The sequence below is a fragment of the Anopheles ziemanni genome, chromosome 2, assembly GCF_943734765.1.
Source record: "Anopheles ziemanni chromosome 2, idAnoZiCoDA_A2_x.2, whole genome shotgun sequence".
NCBI lineage: Eukaryota > Metazoa > Arthropoda > Insecta > Diptera > Culicidae > Anopheles > Anopheles ziemanni.
In genome coordinates this window covers 36,810,365-36,836,765 of record NC_080705.1, presented here as the reverse complement: position 1 = coordinate 36,836,765, position 26,401 = coordinate 36,810,365, and the positions used below count along the sequence as shown (strand labels likewise).

The 26,401-nt window shown below is 43.7% G+C and overlaps 1 protein-coding gene across 1 annotated transcript; it reads right to left on the bottom strand.

Annotated features, from left to right (window-relative positions):
• Positions 1-17,780: 17,780 nt before the first annotated feature.
• On the bottom strand, positions 17,781-25,240 carry LOC131293502 (uncharacterized). Its single transcript, XM_058321578.1, has 2 exons — positions 21,494-25,240; positions 17,781-17,786 (listed from the first exon to the last, which is right to left on the bottom strand). The coding sequence occupies exons 1-2, from the start codon at positions 25,238-25,240 to the stop codon at positions 17,781-17,783; spliced, it is 3,753 nt and encodes a 1,250-aa protein (XP_058177561.1).
• Between the last annotated feature and the right edge of the window lie 1,161 nt (positions 25,241-26,401).

Sequence of the window (26,401 nt, the reverse complement as noted above, 5' to 3'; positions counted from 1 at the left end):
CTCTCTTCTCAAAATCTCTTGCATAGAAAGAGAAATGAAAACCAGTTTCACTTTTACTTCCCAAAGTACCAACAATCCACCATGCAAAAAGTGCAGCAGAAGGGAACGAAAGAAAAATACAATCACCAGAACAATTCCGCTAGATATTTAGTTACTCTAAAAGCTTCCTGTGAGACCGGGACCCGGTTCACCGTCGAGCCATCGGCTTTGCAACATAGTTTTCACCCATGGGGAGCCACTCTTCACTTGTTTGTTCATTGTTAGGTCGTTACAGCGAGAGTTTTCCGGGCAAGGCAACTCGTACACCTTCTTTTTTCATTGTTCCCAGAAATCCACCGGCTTCCGTTGATTTCCTGTTTCCCGTAACCCACCGTACTCTGGAGCGTGGGCTCCAGCCGGAAAACGTTGAAAGTAGTTTTCTTCCTTGCGCCGGGATCAGTACAAATCGCCCCAAGCTTCTTCGCAAGCCCGTCCGTTCCTTAATCCGGCGGCACGTCCAACGTGCATACACACACAAACACACACATACGATCCTCAGAGTCAGAGCCGAGGTCTCGCCTGACCAGACCGCATTGCAGTATGCGCTACAGTTTGTTTGCATTGTCTCCCGGTAGGTTCAGTGTGTGGCCGGGGTGTGTCTGTGTGGCTCGACATTCACATACAAACGGCACATCCCACGAGGGTTGGTCTTTCGCGAGGACGATAACAATCCGGGACCGGAAATAGCTTCCTTTGGCGCCATGAGACACGAAACCGTCAAGAAGTGTAATCGGGGGAAGTATGGGTGGAAATGGGTGGAGTACACGTTCACACTGGGGACGCGTGTCCGTGTGTCCGTGTGTAAGTAAATGCGTCTACGTCGTTGGTCCCGTATGGCCACTGTCTGTCTGCTGCGTGGTCGCGCTTTCCGGCGTAGGTCATCCAGATGGTCCTTTCGGAGTACCCCAACGCGGTGAAGGTGGAGTCACTTTTTCGCATTCCACTGGAACACTCCAGACGCTCGTTGAAATGAGTTTTGCCCCCACCCAACTATCCCTGGTGAATGTGTTCCATGAGCCTCCAATCGGGTACTTGGCAATCAACGGACCTTACTGTATATCAGATATCGGACATCGGTATTATCTGGTGGATACCTTTACGGCGCACTCCCATGGGACCGTCTGCCGGCAAATGGTTACAATGATATTTTTACTTCGCTATCGCCTATCGCTATTCAAAGATATTGAAGAAAAACCATCGGCTAGGACCTCGGCAAGGAGTTGGAATTGGTGGGTCGAACCATCTTGTAATGACGGCAGTTAGTAGCCGGGCGCATTAGCATACGCGTCTATTCGAGGCAGCTCCAGCTAACGAGGGTGTCGCTGGCGAGAGGTGTCTAGAATCGCCACCGCAAATGGATTCCATTGTCCATTTAGCGATGACAAAACGTGTTAATTACCGAGACCCTGTACACGTCTTCCTTTTTAACCGGTAGAGCACCACCGGTGTCTACCTAGTTGCAATTATACTCCACTGTCCGGAAGTTACGAGAGGTTATGTTTTTCCTCCACTGGAAGCGAACAGTAATTAAAGAAAACTAATTACGAATGCAACGGTGTTTGAAGGGACGACGGGTGCTAATGGTGTTCCATTTGGTGGATGTATCAGCGTGTCAATGACTGAACGTTGGATGCAGCTGGTGTGGTATGCTTTTTGCATAACACCCATGGTGGTTATTAAATGTTTGTTAGATAAAATTACCATCGATGAGTCATGTAGGAACGTGATTTGCATACACTGGAGCATATACGATGTGCAATTAAATCCACACACCGCGGGAAGGTTCGGACGAAAAACACAAAACACCCATTCTTCTTATCCACACCCGCGCAGCTACACCACTTAGCGAGTAGTCTTAATAGCCCGGCCTAGTGTGCCAGCCGGTCAGTAAATCACGTTTTGGCAACCTCAAAGCCTTAATTAATAAACTGACAACTGGCAGCTAAGACCTCATTTAGCAACCGATAGCAGCGGGACCGCGGTTGGATTCGATCTATCCTAAGGAGATAAGATCGATGCCACAAAAGACGCACACACCAGTCTCACCAGTCCTACAGCCCTCGAACTCCACAGCTTATGCAAGTAATTGGTTTATCCCTCCCAAGACCACACACACAAACACGCACACGCCGGGAGGGCGCGATTTTGCACCACGTACGGGCGAACGTCTCACAGGCGCCACCGCCGACAACCGCAACCGCAACACTTCATCAATCTTAATCTACTTTCATTTGCGTTAATCCCGTGCCACCGTCTGGTGACGCTGCGCTTGGTCCGTGAGGCGGCGGCGATGTTATCTTCCCACCGTCTCCACCCTGGGCTATGATGGACAGATGTACAACTACCCCCTGCCCGAGTACGTCTCGAGGTGAAGAACAATGTTGGTTGTCGGGATCGGCAAATTCGCGATGCTTGACCACCACCACGTACGCAAGAGTTTTGGGGTGGTACTCGAATATGTAAGGTTCACGTTGACATACTTGGAACGTTGGACATAGTTTGCAGATCTATGTCTCAAATAATTGATTTATTGTTGAACAACCAGTATGTAGGTCGCGTTTCAAGAATTTGTATTCTTTGCCTGACATTTTGCTAATAACTAGATATTCTGGGAGTTGGCCGTAGATTACTTTTCTATGATTAATTCTGTTTTAAAAGAATATTATAGAACAAGTGAAGACTTACCTAAATTCTTTGGAAATTTGCGAAGATCTCCCAGATACCTCGTTGAGAAAGGCTTCCAGAGCAATTTGTTCCTAGAAACGGTGGAATTTACACCCCAATTGGTACTTTATGATGCGTGATTTAAATTTGCCGGTGGCCAACAACATCAGCAAATTTAGCCAAAGTGCTAGACTTACCCACTTTAGCAGTCTGTTCCATTCGCCGTCAGCTTTGCATGAAAAATTCAATCCATTTTCACCTACCCTGGTGCGATTTCGCGTATTTTTTCCCCACCGTCCTGCCATGCATCACTTGTCGCTGCAATGCTCCAGACTCACCGGACGGTCTCATGCCAGCGCCAGTGGCACAATCAACCGGAACCATCTCTCGGAGAGCGGAGGGCGGCGGGGTTGAAGCAAGACGATGGAAGTTAGATAGCATCCTGCCTTGTGCAACATCTGTTTCTTTCATAAGCGAAATTTATTATTTTCCCGTGAAAATCTATGACCCTTTGCAATGCTGATGCATCCCAGCATCGTACGATTTTTTTATTCCTTTTTATTCCTTCCACCATGCTTCCAACCTTTCCAAGCCTCCATTGCGAAGTGCTCCCGAAAGAGAGAACCTTTTGCTGACGACTTACCCGAAGGTTGAAGGTTTCTCGGACGGCAGCACGATGCATACGTAATGGGACGAAAATGGGACGGAATATCCTAGTTCCGCTTCCACCGACCCGCACCACGCCTCTGTTGCCATCGCCTTCGGGTTCATATTTGGTTGGTCAGTGACGATATAACTTTTTCCCTCTCGTTCCATAATCGCTCACCAGCATGCAGTTGTGGGTATGAATGTGTGCAATTTTCCCGGATGAGCTTTTATTGTGTACCGGTAGCAAACGCCGTAGCTTTCAGCATGCCAATGGAGGGCAGTTTTGTTTTCCATTTGTTTTTCCGGTAGACTCTGGGAGGGATTATTTGTCTAGTTTTTTTTATCCATCTATGAGGCAAAGTTTCAATCATACTCAAATAGTTTTTCCTTCGTTACGGCTGAAGCCTTCTAAGAAAGGTCAGAAATTGATGAAAATCACGATTTTGCAGCTCATTCAGAAATGTTATTTCATTCAATTTAGAATATATCTTTTACCGTCAATTTGAACATTTCTAAATAATTTGTTTATTTTTCACATTCATCATTATTTAGATGATTCCGTTGTTGCCTAATTTAAATTCTGTTCTGTTATTTAAACCTGGATTAAAATCAACGCCATACAGGAAGAACCAATTGAGTGAAAATTTTCACGACACTCCCTGATTTGTAAGCTTTTCACGAATTGAAAAGACCTCTCTTGCTAAACAGTATAATACTATTGATCGCGTTCAAGAATACAGCGGTGAGCGGTATTCGTTGATTGTTACCGTTTTCAAAAGCAGCTTAAAAGACGCAAAAGATTGTTCATTTTTGCACTAAGACGATCATCTGGTAGATTTAATAATACCGGCGAATGGAAAACAGAAAGGCAAACACCAGAATCAAAAACTTCAAACGGCCACGGTAAGCGATGTCGCTGAAGTGGTCCGACTCTGGTAAAACACCAAAGATCAAAAGGCCTGGCCACGTGGTGCATGTCTACCGTTGCTAGAAACTATCCACCACAAGGTGGAACGTATCGAGACAAGCTAGCTATCGGCTTAAGGACTGTTCAATGGAGTCGCTGCTTAATGTTGGACCTTTCATTCCAGGGATTATAGTAGCTGGTTCTATTATGGAAGTTTGTGACTTTTGAACTGTTTAATTCGTTTAGAAATATGTAAATTCCTTAGCGATGAAAGGCTTTGTACAAAGCGAATAAGATGAAGAACTGCTATCAATGAAACAATTGTTAACCAATGGTTTGTAAAAGGAAACTGAAAATAGACGAAAACCGTCAGCTCGGAAAAACTGTTTGAAACTTCGAATTGTGTTCGAAGAATTAGTTCCGATTGCATTTTTTTTACGATCAAATGAGTCAAAATGCATGTTTTGTTCGATCGAACTGGCTTGTAAATTTAATGCATAGTTTTTGTCCATTGAAATTGAAAAATCATTTCTACAAGAGAACATTACCTAGACCGTGTTCAAAAATCACGCTCACTATAATTTAGACGTTACCAGAAGTGACTTTTCTTTTAAAATATTGCACTCGACAATATTTATGTGACACAAACCCACCCTTTTTCCCCAATTTTCCCGGCTAGGGAAGTTACCATCCGCATTCCTTCCACTTTCAATTTTCTCCCGTAGTACACGAATTCCTTCCCGGACGATATGCCGTTTGTCGCTTCGGTGCCAACAAGCGTCGACAAGTTTTCCATCTCACGTACACGCTTCCCTCGGCATTGGTCGGGCGCGAATTCGGTGCAATCGTGCGTTTTATGGCAAAATGTGGCCACGTCACCTTCGGCAGTTCGGAGCAGCGGCTTCGGTTCTCCACGGCAATGCCGAGTACACGCACGAGCGAACATTTAGTGCGAAGGAATTTGAAACTAGGCCACGTTTTTCTGGGCTCATTATTGGCCAGCTCAATGAGGTTTTGCAGGAGCGAGGAGTGAATAAAAGAAGGAGGAGAATCAGGAAGAAAACTCAAGGAAGGAAAACTCTCGCTCGAATCGATTACGGTAGCTAAAGCTCGGTCGGAAAAGTTCCATCTCTCCATCCACACCAAGTTTCCGGTGGTTCCTTTCTACCGTCAGTGGTGGCCGGTGCACGACACGGGAAGACAATTGAATCCCGAGCGTGAAGCGTGTGGGTGGGAAAACAAAAGGGACGACGACGAAATTTAGTTCGATCATTCACCAGTCCGGGCACGTCCGTCCGAGACGTGGCGAAGCTGCCTGGCTTCGGGTAACGAGGTACCCGGAGTCGGAATTGCTTAGCGTGCGTCTTCGCCTAATCCGGGTTGGGTGGGCCGCCCTACTACCGGAAGCCCGGGAATGATGAGGCAAAATCGATTCAGCATGCCGGGTGAAGGCGCATTCTTCACCGGGGGCCTTGGCTGTCATCCATCTTCCGGGGATGGTGCCGGGCTTGCATGCGGCACAGCATAAGGCACCGAATTCGATCTGTCGGGAAACACCCGTCCGGAGAGCCGAAATCGAACCTAACGAAACGAAACGAAATGGAAAGTCAGCAGATGTGCGTGCAATGAAGGCCCGAAAGAAAGCATGGATGACGGAGAAAGTCTTGGCCATTTTGCCTGGTGATGACAGGTATTGGGAGGAGGACGTGGTGAAGGGTGGATAATTTTCCGGAGTTTTCCGAGTCTCACGTGTTCTTTTCGTCCAAGCCTTGTAGGCCCAGTCGATCGAACGGAGCCCGAACCTCACGTGCCTTAGTAGGGACGCTGTGAATGTCTAATGAATGTGCTCTAATTTCGTACGCTGACAGCGTCAGACGTTTCGGAGGCTGTATTAAAGTCCGCTGGTCGTTTTCGTGTTCAATTGGTGACTTCACGCACAGTCACACATTGAACCAAAATTAAAGATGTACATTTTGAGGGAATTGTTGTTTCAGCTAATCTACAGTTTTTTGAAAATTGAGACATTACAATGTTTTTCATTGTGGTTTTTTTATTTACTAGTAGCTTATCGTCCCGGGGATGCTTGGTTAAGAAGGAGAGGAAAAAGTGATATGGTTTTTACTCTTTACTTGAGAGTTATGCTCAAAAACTACACCTGGACATATGTTACTTTTATTGGATTACATTAATGTGCATGCATATGTGAACTGAGGGCTATTTTTATTAGAACCGGATATGGGTCTAAGATACGATTAAGATTAATGAAAATTGTTGCGAATGATTAATGTTATACGTAAAACCTACCGACAGTTGTAGAAAATATTAGGTTTGTGTAACACAAATAAAGATGTTGTGCATTTTTGTGATGTACTATTTTTTATCAAGAAGTGTAGAGATCATAGACGTTTGTTTTGTTTGTGTTAGTAAATTTGAGTTTCAAATTTAAAATCTAGATAATTTTACTAAAAAACTAAAATCAAACAAATCTTCAACAACAACTGCAGATTCTATACTTAATGTGAGAAAAGTTTAAGAATCGAGAGTTCAGTATTGGTCAAGTTTTTAGCATACACAAAACTCCATACAAGAAAAAATTAAATATGAGTTATTTTGAAACTATTGCATTCAATTCCTGTGTGAAATTTAAAATCTAACTTTTAATTACTTTCATTTCTGTACATCAATGAGTTGACCTTATTTATTGAAAAGCATTCAACTCATACCTCCAAAAACAAACGAACCACGACGATAGCTACTTCACGGCCATGTTCCAAACATCATAATGAAAATCAACACAAAACCACACAGGCGGCACGTGCCCATCCATGAAAACTTGCCAATGCAACGAGGATGTCACCGGTGTTTGTCCACCAACGACACACGGTCTTTCCGTACATTAGGCAGTCCATTGCGTTTTCATTCAAGCGCAAATGGAAAACCACAACCCTTATGTGCGTGTTGTATGCGAGACAATCGAGCAGAAAGCCGGAAATCAATTTGGAATCTCGTGAATTTTTCAGAATGGAATTATCCTCCCCTGAATCCTGCCCATTGGAAAACCCGCCACCAGTCTGTGATGTTCGTGTCTAACGTTGGGAGGCTACGGGATCTACCGCGCTAAGGAAGAGGCTCTGTAAACCCGGATCATTTCACATTCAGAGGCCGGCACGAGGCGTCTGGCTTGGTTTTTAATTCCATCTCGAACCCTCGCGTCACCGGCCTGACTCACTGAATGAGGCCAAATGGTACGTAATAACTCGCTACAAACGCATACACACACACTATCTCCTAATAGGAACTTTGTGTGCAAAAATCAGTACGGATGCACGTGACTATAGGGGGGTGTTTGAGTTTTGCCACCCTCTGAATGGAAACGACTTTACCGGTTATTAGCAAACAAATCAATAAAACATACCCCCGTTGACGGATGGGAATGTGAGGGATGAAGACCAAAGCAAAAAGAAAAAGTGTTCATTCCGGAGTGTTCCTGTTGCAATCCAGACAGACGTCGCACGTTGAACGCAACGGTGGGAAAGAATCTGGTGCACCCTGAATGAACCAAGGTTTTTGTCATTACGTACCCGATTTGATTTGAGGTTGGGGGTGTGTTCGAGTTCAAGGATGTGTGAAAACTATTTACCTTTGCTAGTCAATGTTCGACGGCTCGATTTTATACATAAGCCAAAAACGGTTTGCGGTAGGTTTGTAAACTAACTCAACTTTTGTGCGATTCAATTTTGAGCTGCAATCTATAATTTTTGCAACTACCTTATGTGCTCTTTCGAACTCTTGGTGTGCTTTTAAGTATAATAACCTTTCAAGGAGATTGCTTGTTAGTTCTTAATATTTTCAAACATACTGAAAAGTAAATCCTGGTATTGCCTTTTAAATTGTTTTAACTGTTCATCATTTCTTGTAACTTCAACTTATGTACGTAATTTTAGTCCATTAGTTTTATGTTCTTTCGTGCAGCTACAGTTAGGACGCGTTACGTTTCTTCTTAACAACACTACATTTTTTCTCCCAGACGAACATACAGGTTAAACCACAGGTCCTTGGTCTGAAACTTACGGTACTTTGACTATACATAAAACGGACGCCAAGCGCGGCTCGTCCGTGCCCGATCCTCTTGTCGAAGTCACCTGATCGACGGACGCTGCGCGTTGACTCCGATGGATAGCAGGAACCCACATCAGCTAATAACGGCGAGTTATCAGTGAGTGGCCCAAAGCTTATCCATCGGGTCAGATCCTATCATAACAATTAGTCTACCAATGTTTGCTCCTGGTCAGAATTGAAACATGCGGACATTGTTGTCGCTAGCGTTTTCTAGCCCACGAGCATCCTGCGCGATATTGACTGACAATAAATGCAACATTACAACTTCACGATGCCCGGTGTGTTGCTCAGCTCGCGCGAAACTACTCCGAATAGTCCATCCGCTTCCCAACTCCTAGGAACCACCCGGTTACGTCATGGTCTCCTGCAATGGAGATGACAAATGCGTCAACCAATTTGCTGCACACCTACCTCCTCGAAGCGAATCCCCAAATGGAGCCGCTGACAGGTCGATGTCATGTCAATGGAAATCAATATTTAAGTGCGATTGTATGTTTCCGCCAGTCTGCCCGAGTTTGGCCGGAACGGGACGGCTGCTAGGGTGGAAACTGCCATTTGTCAGGGAGCATGGAGCCCCGAAACGGTTCAGTGACACGGTTCATGGTCCGTGTTCTCCGGTTCATTGCCAGCGGCGAAGTAAACGGTGCCGCTTTTCCCCCGACAAAACTCTTTCCCGTCGAATCTCATGCGCCCAGCGACGGTGCCGTCTCGCTCTCGCGCGGAACCCGACTGAAGCAGGTGGATAAATTATTCAAAAACCAAATTGCACAACCGAAAAGCTTCCCGAATGGATCGACAAGGTGGCAGCTGGAAGTCAGCCCTGCAACACCGGTATCCGGCCGGAGTTTTCCTCGGGCGCCTGAGTGTTACCTTCACCGTGTGCTGCGCGCATCGTTCGAGGATGCCGTGAAATGGAAAACTAATGTTTTCAATACCCGTGAGCTGGTGAATGTTTAATGGTTGATCCGTTTCGAATGTGTGCTTTGAAAACGGGCACAGAATCCAGTGGCTGCCGTGGGCTTTCGCCGCCCGGAAAAGCTCTCTAAAACAAATAATGATGGACTGCTATGTGTGCTTGTGTGTGATTCCAAAATATGAATTCCTATGAGGGTCTGTATTACTTTTTCATTTGTTTTCTTTCCGGGTTTCTTTTTTTTCCAATATACGGTATCGAAGGAACAATGGAAACAAGAGCGAATTGAAATACTAATAAACATCATTGGACTGTAGAGTTCATTGAGCTCTGTAAATCAAATTGATTGAAAATGAAAACAATACCATTGACTCGAAAGTAAGCTAATATGAATATTATTATATTTTTATAGTCTCTCCAAAACATCGTAGAAAAGAGCGCAATATCAATATATTGATCGAACTGGAACACTTGATGAAGATTATTCGAAAATATTTTCACCTACATGGCAGCAAAGATTTTTTTGTTTTAAATAAACCATGCGTTGGCGACGACTAAATAAAAAAAATTGTATAAATATTTTTTATAAGACCCTCCATTGGGTGATATCTTCGAAAATGTTGTCAGTTTACGAACAGCAAAAACAAACACAAGCTAACCAGATTAGAAGATGGTATCAATTTTCATAAAACAACGAAAATAAAACTCAACACTTTCCACTACAACATATTTGACTTTTCTTTCATGAAAACTGCCACAAGTTCTTGCATAAGTTCAGAAGAAAACTATAATTCACCAGGGATTGTTGCTCGGATGGTTTTGATTTGATTTATGCTAAAATTATTCATACACTAGACACTCGCATCCTTTTCGTAGCCTCACACTCCTACCGCGTCTAGTTCTTTAGACAGCACTGATTCAATCGTACAGTAGTAAGTGAAAATGGTTGTATCCTTAAGAAAATGGGTCGGTAGATTATTTCACCACGCCCAACACAGTTCGCCACTCGCTTTCCTTCATAGCGGAATGGCGAAGGAATCCTTTTCAAGTGCATATTAAACCGACCTTTCTCGTTTCCAAAATCAAACACACAGCCCCATACATACACGGAAATTTCGTCCGCTTCATCGCAGGGTAAAATTATTCATGACTCAAGCGACCATTGCAGCGAGGTGAGGAAAACCCTTCGCCGATATACGGCGCTTGGTGGTTAGATTGAATTTTGAATATTTATTGATTTCTTAAATTGACTTCGAAATGATGCGATGCTGGTTGAGCTCATGCGGAGATGAAAAAGTGTCTCTACTGGACGAACTTTGGAGTGTGATTTATTTTAAGAGCATGTAGAAAATTTGTGATGAAGCATTACAACTGGCGTGATTATTGATGATACTTCAGTTCTATTATTATTTTATTTACTGAAGCTTACGCTTACGCTTTTTAACAGAAACATTCTACGTTTCATCGAACCCCGCCACGGTTTCATTATGTTCAGTGATCCATTCCAGTTTGTCTCTCTTGTTCCACAGAATGACTTATGAACATAACTTCACCAAAAGTAAAGTTTAGTCCGTGGGAAATAAAAAAACTCGAACGAAAAAATTAAAGCAGTGGATTAAAAGGAGATGTTAAACTCGTCAAAATTCGGAAAGTATCTTTTAGAGCCTAAAACTTTGCAGTAGACAAGAATACTTCAACTCTGTTAGCTATCATGACGGGAATTGTTAATTTAATTAATTTAAAATAATGCCAACTGTTTTGTTGTGTAGATGTAAAAAATATTTGGTAACGTTGTTTAAAAAAAATCAATAAAAAAAGGAAAGCAACACATTTAACCAAATGCCACCAACATAATCCACCATCAGTGTACACTTTGATCATGATAGTCTTACCTCGGAACACAAACACTCGTTCGGGAGGAAAAAAACAACTCTATTCCGGCTAAAAGAATTCTGCATCGGAATAGAACCAAAATCCCACCAGCAAAGAAAAACACACACAGACAGAAAGACAAGAGAGTCCCTCCCGAGTCATATGTAGGTAAGCATAATATTTACATGAACTAAATGCGTTGTCTAAACATAAACGAAAACGAGTTTTTAGTTTATCTACAACTCTAGCAGAGAACGATGCAGTGTCGATTCTTCCCGCCAAATCGGAAGTACCAGTTTCCCAGCGGTTTTTCTACTCTCGATATTTTTAGTTTTCCGTTATTTTTACCACCGATCCGACTGGGGTTCGGATGGAAACTTTCTTCCGCCGGCTCAAGTGTTGAAGTTGCTCAGTAGTAATGCATTGCATTCGGTTGAAAGCAGAAAGCAGTGAAACACCTCCGCTCTCTGTCCGTACGCTCACGGAAAGTCAAAAAATCAATTACCTTTCCCAATAGGCTTAATTGACGTATTTTTACACCGACGCGCTGCGTGGTAGGCTCGTAAAACGAACTGCACCAGATGATCGTTAAACGTTACTGCACGCTGCCCTCCGGGGGATCGTGCGTTCATGTGCGTGGCCTTAAACGTGTGTACACACGCCCGGCCACACCATAGACCATGCGCAATTGCACTCCGAGAGGCGCTCGACGCATATTTCTCGACTGCAGCAACGAACGGTGCGATCTCTTCCTAGGGCTTTCGGAAAGGGTCGTTAAAAGAAAAAAAAAAGAATCGGGTTCATAAAATGTAAATTTACTCACTGACGCGGCTCGCGACGGCTCAAGCGGACTTCAAACAATTGCTTCGAACTTCCAACAAACACACTTCCACCACGAGTCTGTTTGCTTGCACTTCATCCGCTTTCTTGGCGGCATGGAGTGGATGTTTCCTATGACCGAAGAAATCACTGGACTTCGGCACAATCGAACTCGATTGGGCACATCTTTGCCATGGACTAGTTTTTCTCCTTCGTTTTCCCGCTCGGTGGAACGCCCAAACGATACTTAATCTGCTGATGGACACCCAGTGGCGGATTTACACTCATGGAGGCCCTGAGCAGTAAAATGAATGGGGTTAAGTTTTCGTCTTTTCTAAATGCTATTTGACAAAATCAATGTTACCTATTACTCCTTTATAATACAACCAAGTTTTCTGGCGGACTTCTCGCAATTTGGTTTTATCAATTTTGTCCAACAATTCCTGTTCAAAAATTGAAAAATAATATAATTTTACTTCCCATTAAGTATTCCATTAAACACGTACCTCGCATTGCTCGTAGTAAAACGCATTGCCCGATATCAGTTAGAAGAAAATTTGTCTACGCATTATTTTAGCCTTATGCTTAAAAGAGCAGTTGAGTTAGATTTGTCAGCTGGAACACAAAGTGAGAGTGCGGGGTTAAGCGACGTGAAGTAGTCCGAAAATCGAATTCCTTCCTTCCAGACACTACATAACGGAGTCAAGATAGGAAACTGGCGTTGAATTGGGGAAATAAATTATTTCACTGTATTGGAAAGGATATTCAACGCGAAAAGGTGGTGAGATAGTTGGGCGGACACATTCTACAGTCCAGCATGTCATCGATAGAGGGCGATACGATGGAAGAGTGAAGAATAGTCTACGAACTGGGAGAAAACAGGAATATTATCGGCAAATGATGCGGGAAATGATGGGAGAATAATGCTCCAAAATTAGCTGAAGAGATATCGGACCTTATTTCAAGGTCAATTTCTGATAAACCTGAAGAGTATTAAGAAAACCTGCCACCTCCCCCCACTCCTCTTCATCCTTTTTCTCCTCGTCCTCATCCTCTTTAATAATAGCTAAAATACTGAATACTCTGAAAAAACAGGCGAAAATATAATTTTTTCTGTCACTTTCTTTCGCTTCGTGTAGACTTTAACATTCATGAGCCGATGCAGATGTAAGCGCATTCCGTGTTGATTTGATTGTTTAATTGTAAAAAAAACAGCACAGAGGTACACCGAAATCTTATCAACAATCACTGTACATCATCACAAACAACTATTTTCCATCCACCGGCACTCTACACCTGGTGCGCAAATTTTTGCAAATCAATTTTTCACTCGCCGACCGAAAAACAGATTTTCGCTTACTTTGACAGTTGGCTGCCCATCTGACAGCATTTTGCCGTTTGCAAAGGTTGCTTTGCGCTTCGTGTAGACCAAGCATCAAAATGAAGAGCGTTAATTCTTATCATGTAATCAACAGCATTACGCAAAATCTTACGGACGGATTTGCGCCAAACTTGACTGGAAATTAGCTAATTTTTCAAGAATGAGTTATTTGGACTTCGTTTGTTGATATTCCTGTACCTCCCTACCGCTCCCTATAGCTCAACAATTATTGATCGGATTTTCACAAAAAAAAATTACACATACTGTTTATATATGTGCATAGCATGGGTTAAAATTTCATTCATCTAGGGCAAGGGGAAAGGGAGGCTCTCAAACTACACCTTACCCTAAAAATGGGAAAAATGCAATATGGGTATCATTTTCGCAGTATTTGTGGTCTCTAAATCGAATGGTCTCACTCTTAACACCTTGTTGACGGGAGACGAAGATCTTCGTCTGTTTTTGACTCAACGTTGAGGACGGAAAGACGGACATGTACGTTGCACGCATACCATTGCATAGTCGAGCATTCGGGTATTTCGTTCGTTTCGTCGTATCCGTTTCGATCGGTCGTTCGTTACCGGAACGGCTGGCCCCGGTGACAGCAGCTAGTTTTGGGAAAAAAACGCCCGTCAACAAAGTTGTTACTTCACGACTAACCAAGCAGGTCCCGCGGCAGCCATCGAAATTAACTTCTATTTGCGAAATCGAATTTAACTTGTTTGGGCATTTGGTTTCCGGTACGTCGCGTCCCTCTCGGAAAGGTTCTTTATTTGGATCAACGATCGTACCGGTTACCGAAATGTTACAGTTATCCAAAGGTGGGCTTATTTCTTAACTAAGCCTTAACTAACTTAAACACCTCGTTGGTGCAGCAACATTCTCCCCCTCGTAATTCAACTCGGTGAATTACCTCTATATTTTGGCCCGAATCGAGGTTTGTTAAAGAACTCGGTCATTTCTGTTTTTTCTTCTTGTTTTGCTTCCGTGGCTTCTAGCTTTTTAATGATACATTTTCCCTGTGCGCACATTATGATCGTCATGATAGCTACAACTAATATTATTATGATTGTACCAATGACGATTTGTACCAATGTGACGTGGAGTACGAAGATGCTTGGGACTTTTGTTTCCGTGTTTTCGATGACCTCTGGTTCTTGAGTTTCTTCATGTTTCTTAAAGTAGGATTTTGTTATTTTCCTAAATGAAATATCGGCCTTTATAGTCTCATTGGCTGATTCAATAACGCAGTTATCTTCCAATTCCACAATTGCCGCGTAGCTGCTAAGTGCTATATCTGTACTATTGCAATGTAATCTGATACTTTTAATGTTGTCTGTGTAGTAAAGCACGGAGTTTGCTTCTTTCATGTGAATCAATTTTGTATATGGTGTTTCCAATTTTCTTGTAGTACAGTTCGTTGATTCATTTACTGAGAGTATTTTTCCTGACAAGCAATCTATTCGTTTTTCAATTGTTGGATGGTTTACAATGAAATGGGTTTGATTCAGTTCGATTAGGTAAGATGGATAGAAGTGAGCCCAATGATCATTTATGGCTATTTTCGTTTTTTCAATCGTTATGATCGAGTCCCTTACTCTGTCTGGAACGGGATAGGCTTGGAATACCTCGAAGGGAATAGTTTCTACTAATATTGTTGTTACTAAAATAGTCAGAGATTTCTCTCCTTCTTCAATGGAAAATGAGGGATGTGTTCGAACTATGCGGACGGTTTCTGGTAGTTCTTTCTCTATTCGGTCATACAGTATTTCTAGCTCTTCTTTTTGTATAGGACTGGTTCTAAGCAACCTATATTTTTCAGCAATATTATTGATTACTTGATGGGCTAGCAAGGTCAGCTCTACAATGTGTAATTTTATCGAAATATCTTGTTGTTCTGAATTGGCTTGCTTTATGTGTGATAACAACTTATCGCTTTTATCTTTAAACTTTTGTGCTAATTCTTTAGACCTTTCGTTAACCATTGTGACAGTACTTAGTATTCTCTTGTATTTAATTTCTTCTGCGGTTTGCATTTCATCGAGTTCTTTTTCTACGTCACTTCCACCTACCAGTAAATCTTTTAGAAACCCTAAAATACCTCCGACTCTCCTTACGCGAGAGGTAAAACGTATCTCCCTTTCCGCGGCTCTACTTTGTATATTTACCATTGTGACGGCCTCCTTCAGCGTGTCGTCCGGTAATTGCCCAGCGAACGGTTTTGCTCGAATCAGTCCATTTTACAGGCGAGGGGTAGGGAGAATTCCATCTCCACGACCCTCTACCATTGGCAAGAACAAGATAGCTGCTATTGATGCTATGCCCTGACTCTTTCTTGCTCATTGGGTTATGCATTTACGATTAACGCGGGGTAAAAATCGGTTGATGGTGTGCGTGAAGCTGAAGGCATCTGGTTTGTTTACCGGCACTTTACCTGTATACAAATTCTTATTTCAGTTCAAAGCGCCATTGAGTTCAATTCGTAACAGCCAGATTTTGTTAATTTTCACGGTTTTCACAGTGTTGTTCAGTGTTTCTTTGCACCATGTATAAAGTGAAGCAAATGAAGAAAAGTTCCTTAGCCAGTAAACTTGGCAAAAGACTGTGGGATGCGTGTGAAAAGGAATGGGAGGAGGAAAACCAGCCTGGACCGAGCAAAAGGATGGGAGAAGGTATGTTTGATGGAAAAGTGAAGAAGTGAACGTGATGTAGCGTTCAAAATGTTTATCTGAATTGATTAACGTAACCTTCACACTATTCCTGTTTCTAGAAACTACTCCTGATGCAGACCGTGATGCTGATGATGGCGAAGACGAGATTTTAGAGAATCTTCCGTTCGAATACATCCTGGAGGACGATGAGGACGACTCTGACGACGAAAATGATTATGAGACTGAAAGATTTAACAAAAATCTGCTGTTTAAAGAAGGACTCCGAAACTGGGCCCTAAATCACAAAATCTCGCATCATGCCGTTAATGACCTGTTAGAGTTGGTGTTGGACACAACGGATTTCATCCTTCCTAGAGACTCAAGATCATTGCTTAAGACTCCAGTGGATGTTGGAAAAGAGCTGGAAAGTGTAGCTGGAGGGAAATTGTGGTATCAGGGTATACAAAAATCCCTTCAATACTACTATCGGTAAGTTATAAACTAGTCCGGTAGCAATGCTGTATTCATGCTATTTATGATTTTATTTGCAATTAATATATATGTTTTTGTTTATTAGGGATGTGACACCAACAGTGAATATTTTCCACATCAACATTTCAATGGATGGCATTCCATTGCACAATAGTGGACCAACACAGCTGTGGCCAATTCTCATGCAGCTTGATAATATTGCTGAACGACCAGTTTTGGTGGTGGCTGTGTATTGTGGTCCTTCAAAACCTGCCAACGCAGAAGGTTATCTGCGTAGTTTAGCTACGGAGTTAAACTACGTGCAGGAGCAAGGAGTCCAAATAAACGGGAAACAGATTGAAATAAAAATAAGGGCCTTCATCGCAGATTCTCCAGCACGAGCATTTATCAAGGGTAAGTGATAATCGCAGTTAGCTACCTATGCGTACTTAATCATTACTGAATGTTTTTAGGCGTCGCTTACCACAATGCTATTCATGGCTGCATGAAGTGTAAGATTATGGCTACACATGTACGCAGCGCAAGAAAGGTAGTTTTCGAGGGAGTTGGGGAAGACCGCACCGATGCTGAATTCCGAGGTGGTTTATACGTTAATACGCACCAGAAACGGGAATCGCCTTTATCAGATGTAAATAATATAGATTTAGTATTAGACATACCTGTAGGCGACCCGCTGCACGCTTTAGATTTAGGAATTACACGAAAATTGCTGAAAGGGTATTCTTTGGGAACATTACAACCATTTCCTAAATGGCTGTCTTATACCCAGGAAGAAATTTCCCATTTAGTTAGGACCACCCAATTACCCTCGGAAATAACCCGTAGATTAAGATCCTTAAAATATTTGCCCTTTTGGAAAGGTACAGAGTTGAGTTCTTTTCTACATTATGTAAGCATAGCTGTATTAGAAAAAAGAATAAGTGACGAGGCTTTCGAACATTTTAAACTATATTACACAGCAGTGACGATATTATCTTCAAACGCATACAAAGCACATTGGAAATATGCAGGAGAGCTACTGAATATTTTTGTTGAACAGTTCAGTCATATTTATGATCGATCACACTTAACGAGCAATGTGCACAATCTTGTACACATTGCTTCAGAAGTAGAACGATTTGGCCCGCTTTCAACATTCTCTACGTACCCTTTTGAGAATAAATTGCAGTTAATGAAAAGATTAGTTAGAGGAGGGAGTCGGCATTTAGAGCAAGTAGTTTGTAGGTTAGTTGAGCTGAGAGAAATAGATGTTGCAAGTAACAGTAAAGTTAAAGATTATCCCTGTGTTGAAAAAACAAACAACAACGAGATATTGCACATCACATCAAGCTGTACATTAAACCAATGTAGTAAAGATTGTTGGTTTTTAACCAAAGATCATACCATCATTAAGTTTAGTTGTACAACTGAGCTCTCTAAAACTTTATATATTGTTGGTAATGTTATGTTAGAAAAACAATCTTCATTTTCGACCCCTTGCGATTCTGGCGAGATTCTTTATAATTTTAAGGCTGATATAGGAAGCTTATCTACTAGCACTACAACAGTTCTATTAGGAGATGTAAAATGTAAACTCGCTGCTGTTACAGTGGACCAGGGCTCAACATTTTATTTCACACCGCTGCTGCATACTTTAAGTTAGTTCATAAAAATTCTAATGCTACCTTTCTAATATAATATAATTCTAATTCTAATAATAAAACGATTTAAATACTTCTAACGATAAAAGCTATTCCGTCCGTTTCCGTTTCTCTGTCGTACGCAAGCCTTGTGCCATACTGCGACCTGTGCTGTGGTAAAATTTATTGAGAAAGAATTTTTTTATATATTCATCGGATAATTCAACAAAACTGTTTCCTCCAACAAATTTAAATAAAGCTAACACGTAAGTGTATTCCTCAAATGGAATTTTTGGGTCGGGAAAGCCCCTGCCTGTCCAACTACATAGAGACAAAAAGTCTCTATCAAACAATAAATCTAATAAAATACTCAACCTTGCATCTACATCATTGGTTGAACCTAATAAATGCAATAGGCGGCATATTACATCTGCCATGTAAATACTGTCGCCTAGCTTATGGTTGAATATTTTCAGCTCCTCGATGTTACACAATTTTTGCACATTGATATTTCTGTTATTCGTGTTTGCCTTATTGCAGCCAATGTTATTTAAAATTATGTTCACTTCGCTAGCCATATTACGTACTAGTTTAGATAAAATTCCTACATTCCTTTCCAATCGATCTAATTGAACGTCTTTTTCCTTCGGGGGAGGAGGAGGAGTTGGCGGAGGAGGAGTTGGAGGAAGAAGAGTAGGAGTAGAAGGAGGAGGAGTAGGAGTAGGTGGAGGTGTGGGTAGAATCTGATGGACAATGGATGTTGCTGGAGATCTAGGTGGGATTGCTGGAGGCTTTAGTTGATTGGGATTGGGATTTGATCTTTGTGGTATTGGACGAGGATGGAGATCATTGGGAAATACATTAGCTCTCGGTGGAATGGGTGGCGGATGGAGATGATTGGGAGATACATTAGCTCTCGGTGGAATGGGTGGCGGATGGGGGCTGGTACAATGAGATGGTCGTGCCGGTATCGGTGGAACGTAGTGGATTGTGTTGATGAATGGTTTTGAATTGCTGGATGAAGGAAGTGGTGGGAAGTACAAAATGGTACGGTTTAAAGATGAAGGTGTCGCTTTTGCTGGTTTTTCTTCCATTATCCTGCAATATAATATAATAATCAATGAATAACATCACCATGATATATACGATCCGGTATATGCTATTTTTAGCATCGAACATATTATGTTCATGGATCGTAACTATGACGGATTTTTACCCCACTAATAAACTGCACAAATCACTGCAGTGGCGTAGCGGCGTGGTATGGTGATGGATCTTCGAATTCAAAGAAATGAGTTCAAACCTGGTAAATATAACTAATCACACTAAATAAAAAGTTCTTCTCCTCTTCCACAGATATCTAAAAGACTAACACTAGTGAAAAAGGGATGCCGCAAGATGTGTTGAAGCGAAGCCTCGGCTTGAGCAAAAACGCGTCAACATAACCTACAGGTTGAACGTCAACTTAATACAATGTTTTTTTTTGCTTTCACGCCATTTGCGTTGGTGTGCGTGACATCTCCTACACTTAACGATGTGTGAGTGCCACCTCTGACTCAACGTTGTGTGCGTGTCATCCGACCCCCCGTTAAGCGGAAATCGGGGGGTCCGAAAGAAAAAGGCAAAAAACTGCTCGATTTTCAGTGTACCGCCGTTCGCTGGGTGACTTTTACTGGCGAAATTTGTGTACAACGATCGCAGCTCGAAACGGAGTTGATGCATGTGACCTATATCGTCCCTGGGGACGATGTCCAGCGGTATGCGTCTTTGTAGAATTCCTCGTTGAACTAAGCAGCTGCCTAGATGATTGAAGAAGATTCCGCCTTCGTTCGCCGGTTGAATGTTGACGGCTTCCGTGGTTCCGACGCCGAGTACTAGGAGTGTCAGTAGCAATTTTTGAGCCCAGTTGCATGGCGCAATGCGTTTTACCTTTTTCTTGGCCGGTGGTTCTTCTGGTAGGGGTTGTGGTGTTTTATTGGGTCTCTTAGGCGGTGGCGCAGTGGATACAGAGTGCAGAAGTAGGTGCTCCTTTTGCTCTAAATCCACGACTGCAACCTTGACAGCTGGACGTTTGAGGGTGGTGCTGGCTGTTTTAACTTCCACCGATCGTACTTGTCCATCCGGAGCGACGTGTGTTTTGACAACTTTGCCTTTGATCCATTGACCTGGGGGTGCGTTGTCGTCCGTGAGGACGACGATGTCGTTTTCCTTTATCGGCTCGACTTTTTGGGTCCACTTGTTTCGTTTAATGAGCGTAGGCAGATAATCTTTCTTCCACTGATCCCAGAACAATTTGGTGTAGTGTTGTGCCAGCTGGAATTGCTTGCGGTCCAACTTCGTTGAGAATACTGCAGCTGGGGGCACGTGTTCTCCGCTCCTTCCGATGATGAAGTGATACGGAGTTAAGACTTCATCTTCTTCATTGCCCAATGGTATATGTGTTAGAGGCCTTGAGTTGAGTAGGGCCTCTATTTGAACTAAGGTGGCGCGCAATACGTCTGGGCTGGGTTTGCGGTTGTTCCATTCGTTAGCCACGTGTCGGAGCGCTTTCTTTATATTTTGGATCGGACGTTCCCAGACACCTCCGAAGTGTGGAGCAGACGGTGGGTTGAAATGCCATTGTAGTTCGTACTTAAGTGCTGCTTCGCGTCCCATGTGCCGATTGATGTCTTCTAGGAGTTGCTGTAATTCGTTTTCGGCACCTCTGAAGTTGGTCCCGTTGTCGCTATATAAGTGTGCTATCTTTCCTCTACGAATTTGCATACTTTTTAGGCACACTAAAAAGCTGTCGGTATCCAACTTTTCCGCTAAGTCTATGTATACTGCTCTGGTCGACATGCAGGTAAAAATAGTTCCCCATCGTTTTTCGGTTGACCGTTTGACGGTTACTTCCAGGGGGCCGAAGTAATCCACTCCAGTGTGTGTAAACGGTGGGAGGTATGGCGTCGCGCGAAATTCTGGTAGGGGCGCCATGAGCGGGGCAGCAGGTCTTGCGTGGTGGAGGATGCATAGTTGGCAGCACTTCTTAACGTTTTTTAGGACTGTTCTGAGATTCAGTATCCAGAATTGTTGTCGAATGTTGGCGATGACGACATTATCGGCTTGGTGCAGGCTTTTATTGTGGAAGTGTCTTACCACCAGCTTTGTGATTCGATGCTTCTGAGGTAAGAGAATTGGCGTTCTAGCGCTTGGTGGAAGTGCTGTAATGTTTTCGAGCCTGCCTTGTGATCGCATCACACCATCATCGTCGAGGAAAGGAAGGAGTTTCTTCAGGGGGCTAGATTTGGGAAAATCTTTCTTCTCGACAAGGGCTTTCATTTCTTCCGGGAAACCTTGCCATTGTGCCTTCCTGTATAGAGCATTTTTTACTTGCTCTACGTCCCGTAGATTGATTTCAGATTTGAAGCCGTCTTTGTTCTGTAGATAATTGACGAACTTCTTTAGATAGGTGAGATGTTTCACCAGCTTGTCCCAGTAGGAATATCGGTCCTCGTCTATGATGCTGACGGCTTCTTGATGGAACGCGAAGACTCGTTCTTCCTCCTTAGTTGAGTACGTAGCTCGGCTTACTGGCCACGTTGTCTCGTCTTGCTGCAGGAATGTTGGACCCTTGAGCCAGGGAGTGTCGTCAGCGACTTTCTTTGTGGCTATATCGGCTGGATTTTGTTTTGTAGGTACCCATCTCCATTCGCTCATAGTTGAGGAGTCCAGGATTTCGCTTATCCTGATCGCGACGAACTGGTGATATTTTCGATTCACGCTGTTTATCCATGATAGTACGGTTTGTGAGTCGCTCCAGTAGGTCGTTTTTTCTACGTTCAGACGAAGTTCTTTTTTGACTGCGTCGGTCAGGCGAGCCCCCAGAACTGCTGCTTGCAATTCTAAGCGTGGTATGGAGATGATCGGTGTAGGTGCTACAAGGGCTTTACCGACGAGAAATCTCACGACGTTTTCACCTTCACATCTGGTTCTGACGTATACGCAGGCTGCGAACGCTTCTTCTGATGCGTCGACGAAGGTGTGAAGCTCCACAGTCTTTGTTGGGTGTTGCATTACTGGACGAGGTATGTTGATCACCTTAGCCTTTAGCGCCATTTCTCTCCATTCATGCCATTGAGGTTGGAGGGCCTCCGGTATTGGAATGTCCCAGTCCTTCATGGCTTGGTTTATTGATCTGGTGAGAAGTCTTCCATGTATAGTGATATGGCTAATGAGGCCTAACGGATCGTAAACCCTCATAACGTAGCTCAAGGCTTGTCGTTTTGTTGGTGTGCGCGCGTGATCCCAACCATTGAAGTTTACTTGGAAGCCGATCTGGTCCGTATCGGTGTTCCAGTAAATGCCGAGGACCTTTTCTACGTTACTTTCCTTTTCCTCCAATGTCACTACTGTGCTGGTCGAACTTTTTCTATCGTCGGGGATCGTTTGGAGCAGCTCTTTTGAGTTGGATTTGAAGTTCCGTATTTCGAATCCTCCCTTTGCATGAACGTTGATGACTTGATTGACGGTATCGATAGCTTCCTCAATGCTCATGAAGCTATCAAGATAATCGTCCACGTAATGTTGTCGTGTGATTGCGTTCAGTGCCTTCGGGTGTGTTTGTTTGTGCTGCTCTGCGTTATGGTTTTTTACTATTTGGGCACACGCTGGCGAGCACGTTGCTCCGAAGGTCATTACTTGCATAACGTATGTGTCAGGTTCTCGGTTTTCGCAGTCTCTCCATAGAATTCGTTGAGCTTCTTGATCTTCTTTGCGAATTTGTACTTGGTGGAACATCTCTTTTATATCGCCGGTGACGCATATTCCACCCTCTCGAAATCTTAGGAGCACTCCAAATAGCGGTGCGTTAATATCCGGACCTGACATCAGCTCTGAGTTAAGTGATATGCCGTTGACCGTTGCAGCCGCGTCGAACACTAGTCTTGGTTTCGGGATAGGTTTGTTTTTGTTTACTACGATGAAGTGCGGAAGGTAGAACGTAGTAGGAGTTTTTGTTAATGCTTCCTCAGGCGACAGCTTTCTTAGGTACCCTTTCTTTTGGTACTCGCTGAATGTTGTCTTCGCCCATTCCTGAAGACCTTTTTCTTTGCTCAGCTGTCGTTCGAGGAATTGCAATCGGTTGAATGCATTCTTGTAGCTTGGAGGTAGCACTACGTTATCCTTTCGCCATAGTAGTCCTATCTCGTACCGGTCTTCTTTTTTCTTGAGGGTTTCCTGAACTATGTTGTTTACTCTAGTCTGTTCGCGGGTCAGCAGTGGCTTCGTTATCTTTACTCCGAAGTTTTCGATGGAAAAGTAGCTTTTGATCAACTTATTCATGTTCTCTTCTTCCCTGTGGATCATGATGTGCTCGACTGATTCGTTGTGCAGTACTTCTTGGCCAAATACTGTCCAGCCGAGTTTGGTTTCCATCGCCCTTGGAGTGTCGTTGCTGCTGTAGCGTTGGTTTATTGGAGCCATGAGGTGTGCATTATTCAAACCGATCAGTACGGTTGGGCGAGCGTTGTGGAACGTCATAAGTTTTATTCCCTGGAGGTGTGGGTACTTCTCCAGCAAATAAGCACTATCGATTGTTTGAGTGGGTAGTTTTAAATTTTTGACTGTTCTGGCACCTTGAAGTGAGTACTCTTTTTGACTTGCTTGCCCCTTTATCTTACATTGGACGCGTTGGCTGGTATCATCTTGCACGGATAGATTTTGCGTCCACGTAAGGGTAATGGGGTCGACTGCACCCTTTAGGTTCAGTTGATTTGCAGTCGCAGCGTCGATGAGGGTAGAGGAGGCACCTGTGTCTAGGAAGGCATAAGTCTTTATCTTCTTGTCGTCGTTTCGTAGTTCCACAGGAATGATTTGGTAGTAGACCTTCGACCCGGTATGGTGACAGTTTATTAGCCCTTCGGTCGAGACGTGTACCAAGCGATGATGCCTCTCCTTGCACCCGTTGATGCCGCATTCCCTCGCAAACCAGCAGGTTTTTTCTTCGTGGCCGTTGGATCGAAGGCAGCCCGAGCAGAGTTTCTCTTTCTTTATGGCTTCGTATCTTTCTGCAGGCGTCTTGCTTTTGAATTGGTCACAATTCAGAATATTGTGACTGCCTTTGCAGTTCGGGCATGCCTTGCGCTCTTTTTTCGGTTTGATGTTACGTTCGTGTTTTGGACTTACATTCTTTGCTGGCTTCGTAGTGTCGTGTAGATGCAATGGTTTTCGGTCGATCGCTTTGGGTAGGCGACGAAGTTCACTCGCGATGTTCGCTAGCCAGGTGCTGAAGTGTTCTAATGTCGGCATCTCTCTTTGTTCTTCCAATTCATCCGTTATTCTAAGCCACTTCAGCTGCTTGTCTTGTGGCAATTTGCTGGCAAGTTCGTTGATGAGTCGGTGGTCGCTAAGGTAGGAAGGTTTGTTCAGCGTTTTTATGTTCGCCACTAAATTCTCCAGTGCGATGCTTAAATCTGGTATCCGGTTTGGATCCGCCTTCCTTTGAACCTCTCTTAAGAGTTCTTGGTATACTTGCTCTGATCTACCAAAAAGAGTTCTTAAGCGTTCGATTATAATGTCGACATTCTCGGGATCGAAGAAAAGTGCCTTGACGTTCCTCAGGGCGTCGCCTTTCAGGCATCTCTGCAGTCGATTCATATTTTCTAAGTCGTTGAAATTAGCTGCCTCTGTGGTTTCCCTGAAGGCTTTGTCGAATGCAGGCCAATCTCTCGGATTGCCATCGAAGTAGGGTAGGTCGTTAAGCGACATTCGAAGTAAGTGATTTGTGTTGACCTTGTTACCAACGGTCAATGCTGCTACCAGCTCGGCTATGGTGGTAACTTCCGGTTCGGCGGTTTTAGCTTTCTTCTCCTTTCTATCGCCTTTTTCTCCTCCCGATGGTCCTGCTTCATCTTGCGCTTTGGCTCGGTCGGCGCTGCACTTGATGCACATAAATTCTTCTTCTGCTGTTGGCAACTTTGTTAGCTTCGCGCAAGTCAAATGGAACCATCGATCGCACTCGTCACACTGGACCATGTGCGAATCGCTCGGATCGGGTTTGTCGCACAACCGACAATTCCCATTCTTATTGTCCACAAAATACTTGCTCGGTCGTCGTGACATCTTGGTCGCGGTCGACATCTTTACTGAGTGGCTTTGAAAAGGCGTAGTCAAGCTACTGGGTTTTTTCCCGATGCCTAAGCTTCACTCTTTTTATCTCTCTGACGATTCTGATCGACAGAGAGCTTGCTGATATGATTCTTCTTGGTCCTGGTTACCCAAGCAAGAATTCAAACGTTTGAGGAGACTTTTCGTGAATCTCCTCTCTGGAGCCACCAATGTTACTTCACGACTAACCAAGCAGGTCCCGCGAAGGAAGACCTCCTAGCTTGGTTAGGGTGAGCAACTGAGAGAAAGTGAATTTAATTGCTGCCGGCTAATGGCTGAAGTCCCTGGATCCCTATTACCTCTCAAGCTAGTTGCCTCTGCGTATAGAGGAGGCCTATGCTTCGAAAGGGGGGACTGGGCGCTTCAAGCTTTTCGGATATGGCAGTGAGTGTAGCGGTCAAAAATAAACTACGAAGTGAATCGTCTGAGTTTCAACTTAACACTGGTTTATTCTAAAATTTCTTACCATTATATACCCAAAAATCGCATTTGTTTACGATTTTAAAAGTAGAGCAACGAGCCGGCCGGCCGTTGACGGAGGGCTGCTGACGAAGCAACGCGCGTCGGCCGGACACTTGGCGCACCGTAGGGTGTATCGATTATTGATAAGTAGGGCAGTAAGCCGGCCTGCCAACGATCGAGGGCTGCCGTCGCAGCAACGCGCGCTAGCCGAACACTTGGTGCGCCGTGGGTTGTATTGACGCAGCAATACGCGCCAACGGGTCGCCCGGAACGGCACTTAACTCGCTGATGCAGCACGGTGCAGCACGGCGGCAGCCATCGAAATTAACTTCTATTTGCGAAATCGAATTTAACTTGTTTGGGCATTTGGTTTCCGGTACGTCGCGTCCCTCTCGGAAAGGTTCTTTATTTGGATCAACGATCGTACCGGTTACCGAAATGTTACAGTTATCCAAAGGTGGGCTTATTTCTTAACTAAGCCTTAACTAACTTAAACACCTCGTTGGTGCAGCAACAAAAGTGTTAATGTTCAGTCTTAGCTCAGACTTACACTACCGTCCTTCTCTCCAGCAAAACAATAGCAATTCTCAAAACAAAAAGCGTCAATTCTGATCACATGTATTCAACGCATAATCTACTAAGTCTACCAAACTAGGCTGGAGTGTAGCTAAT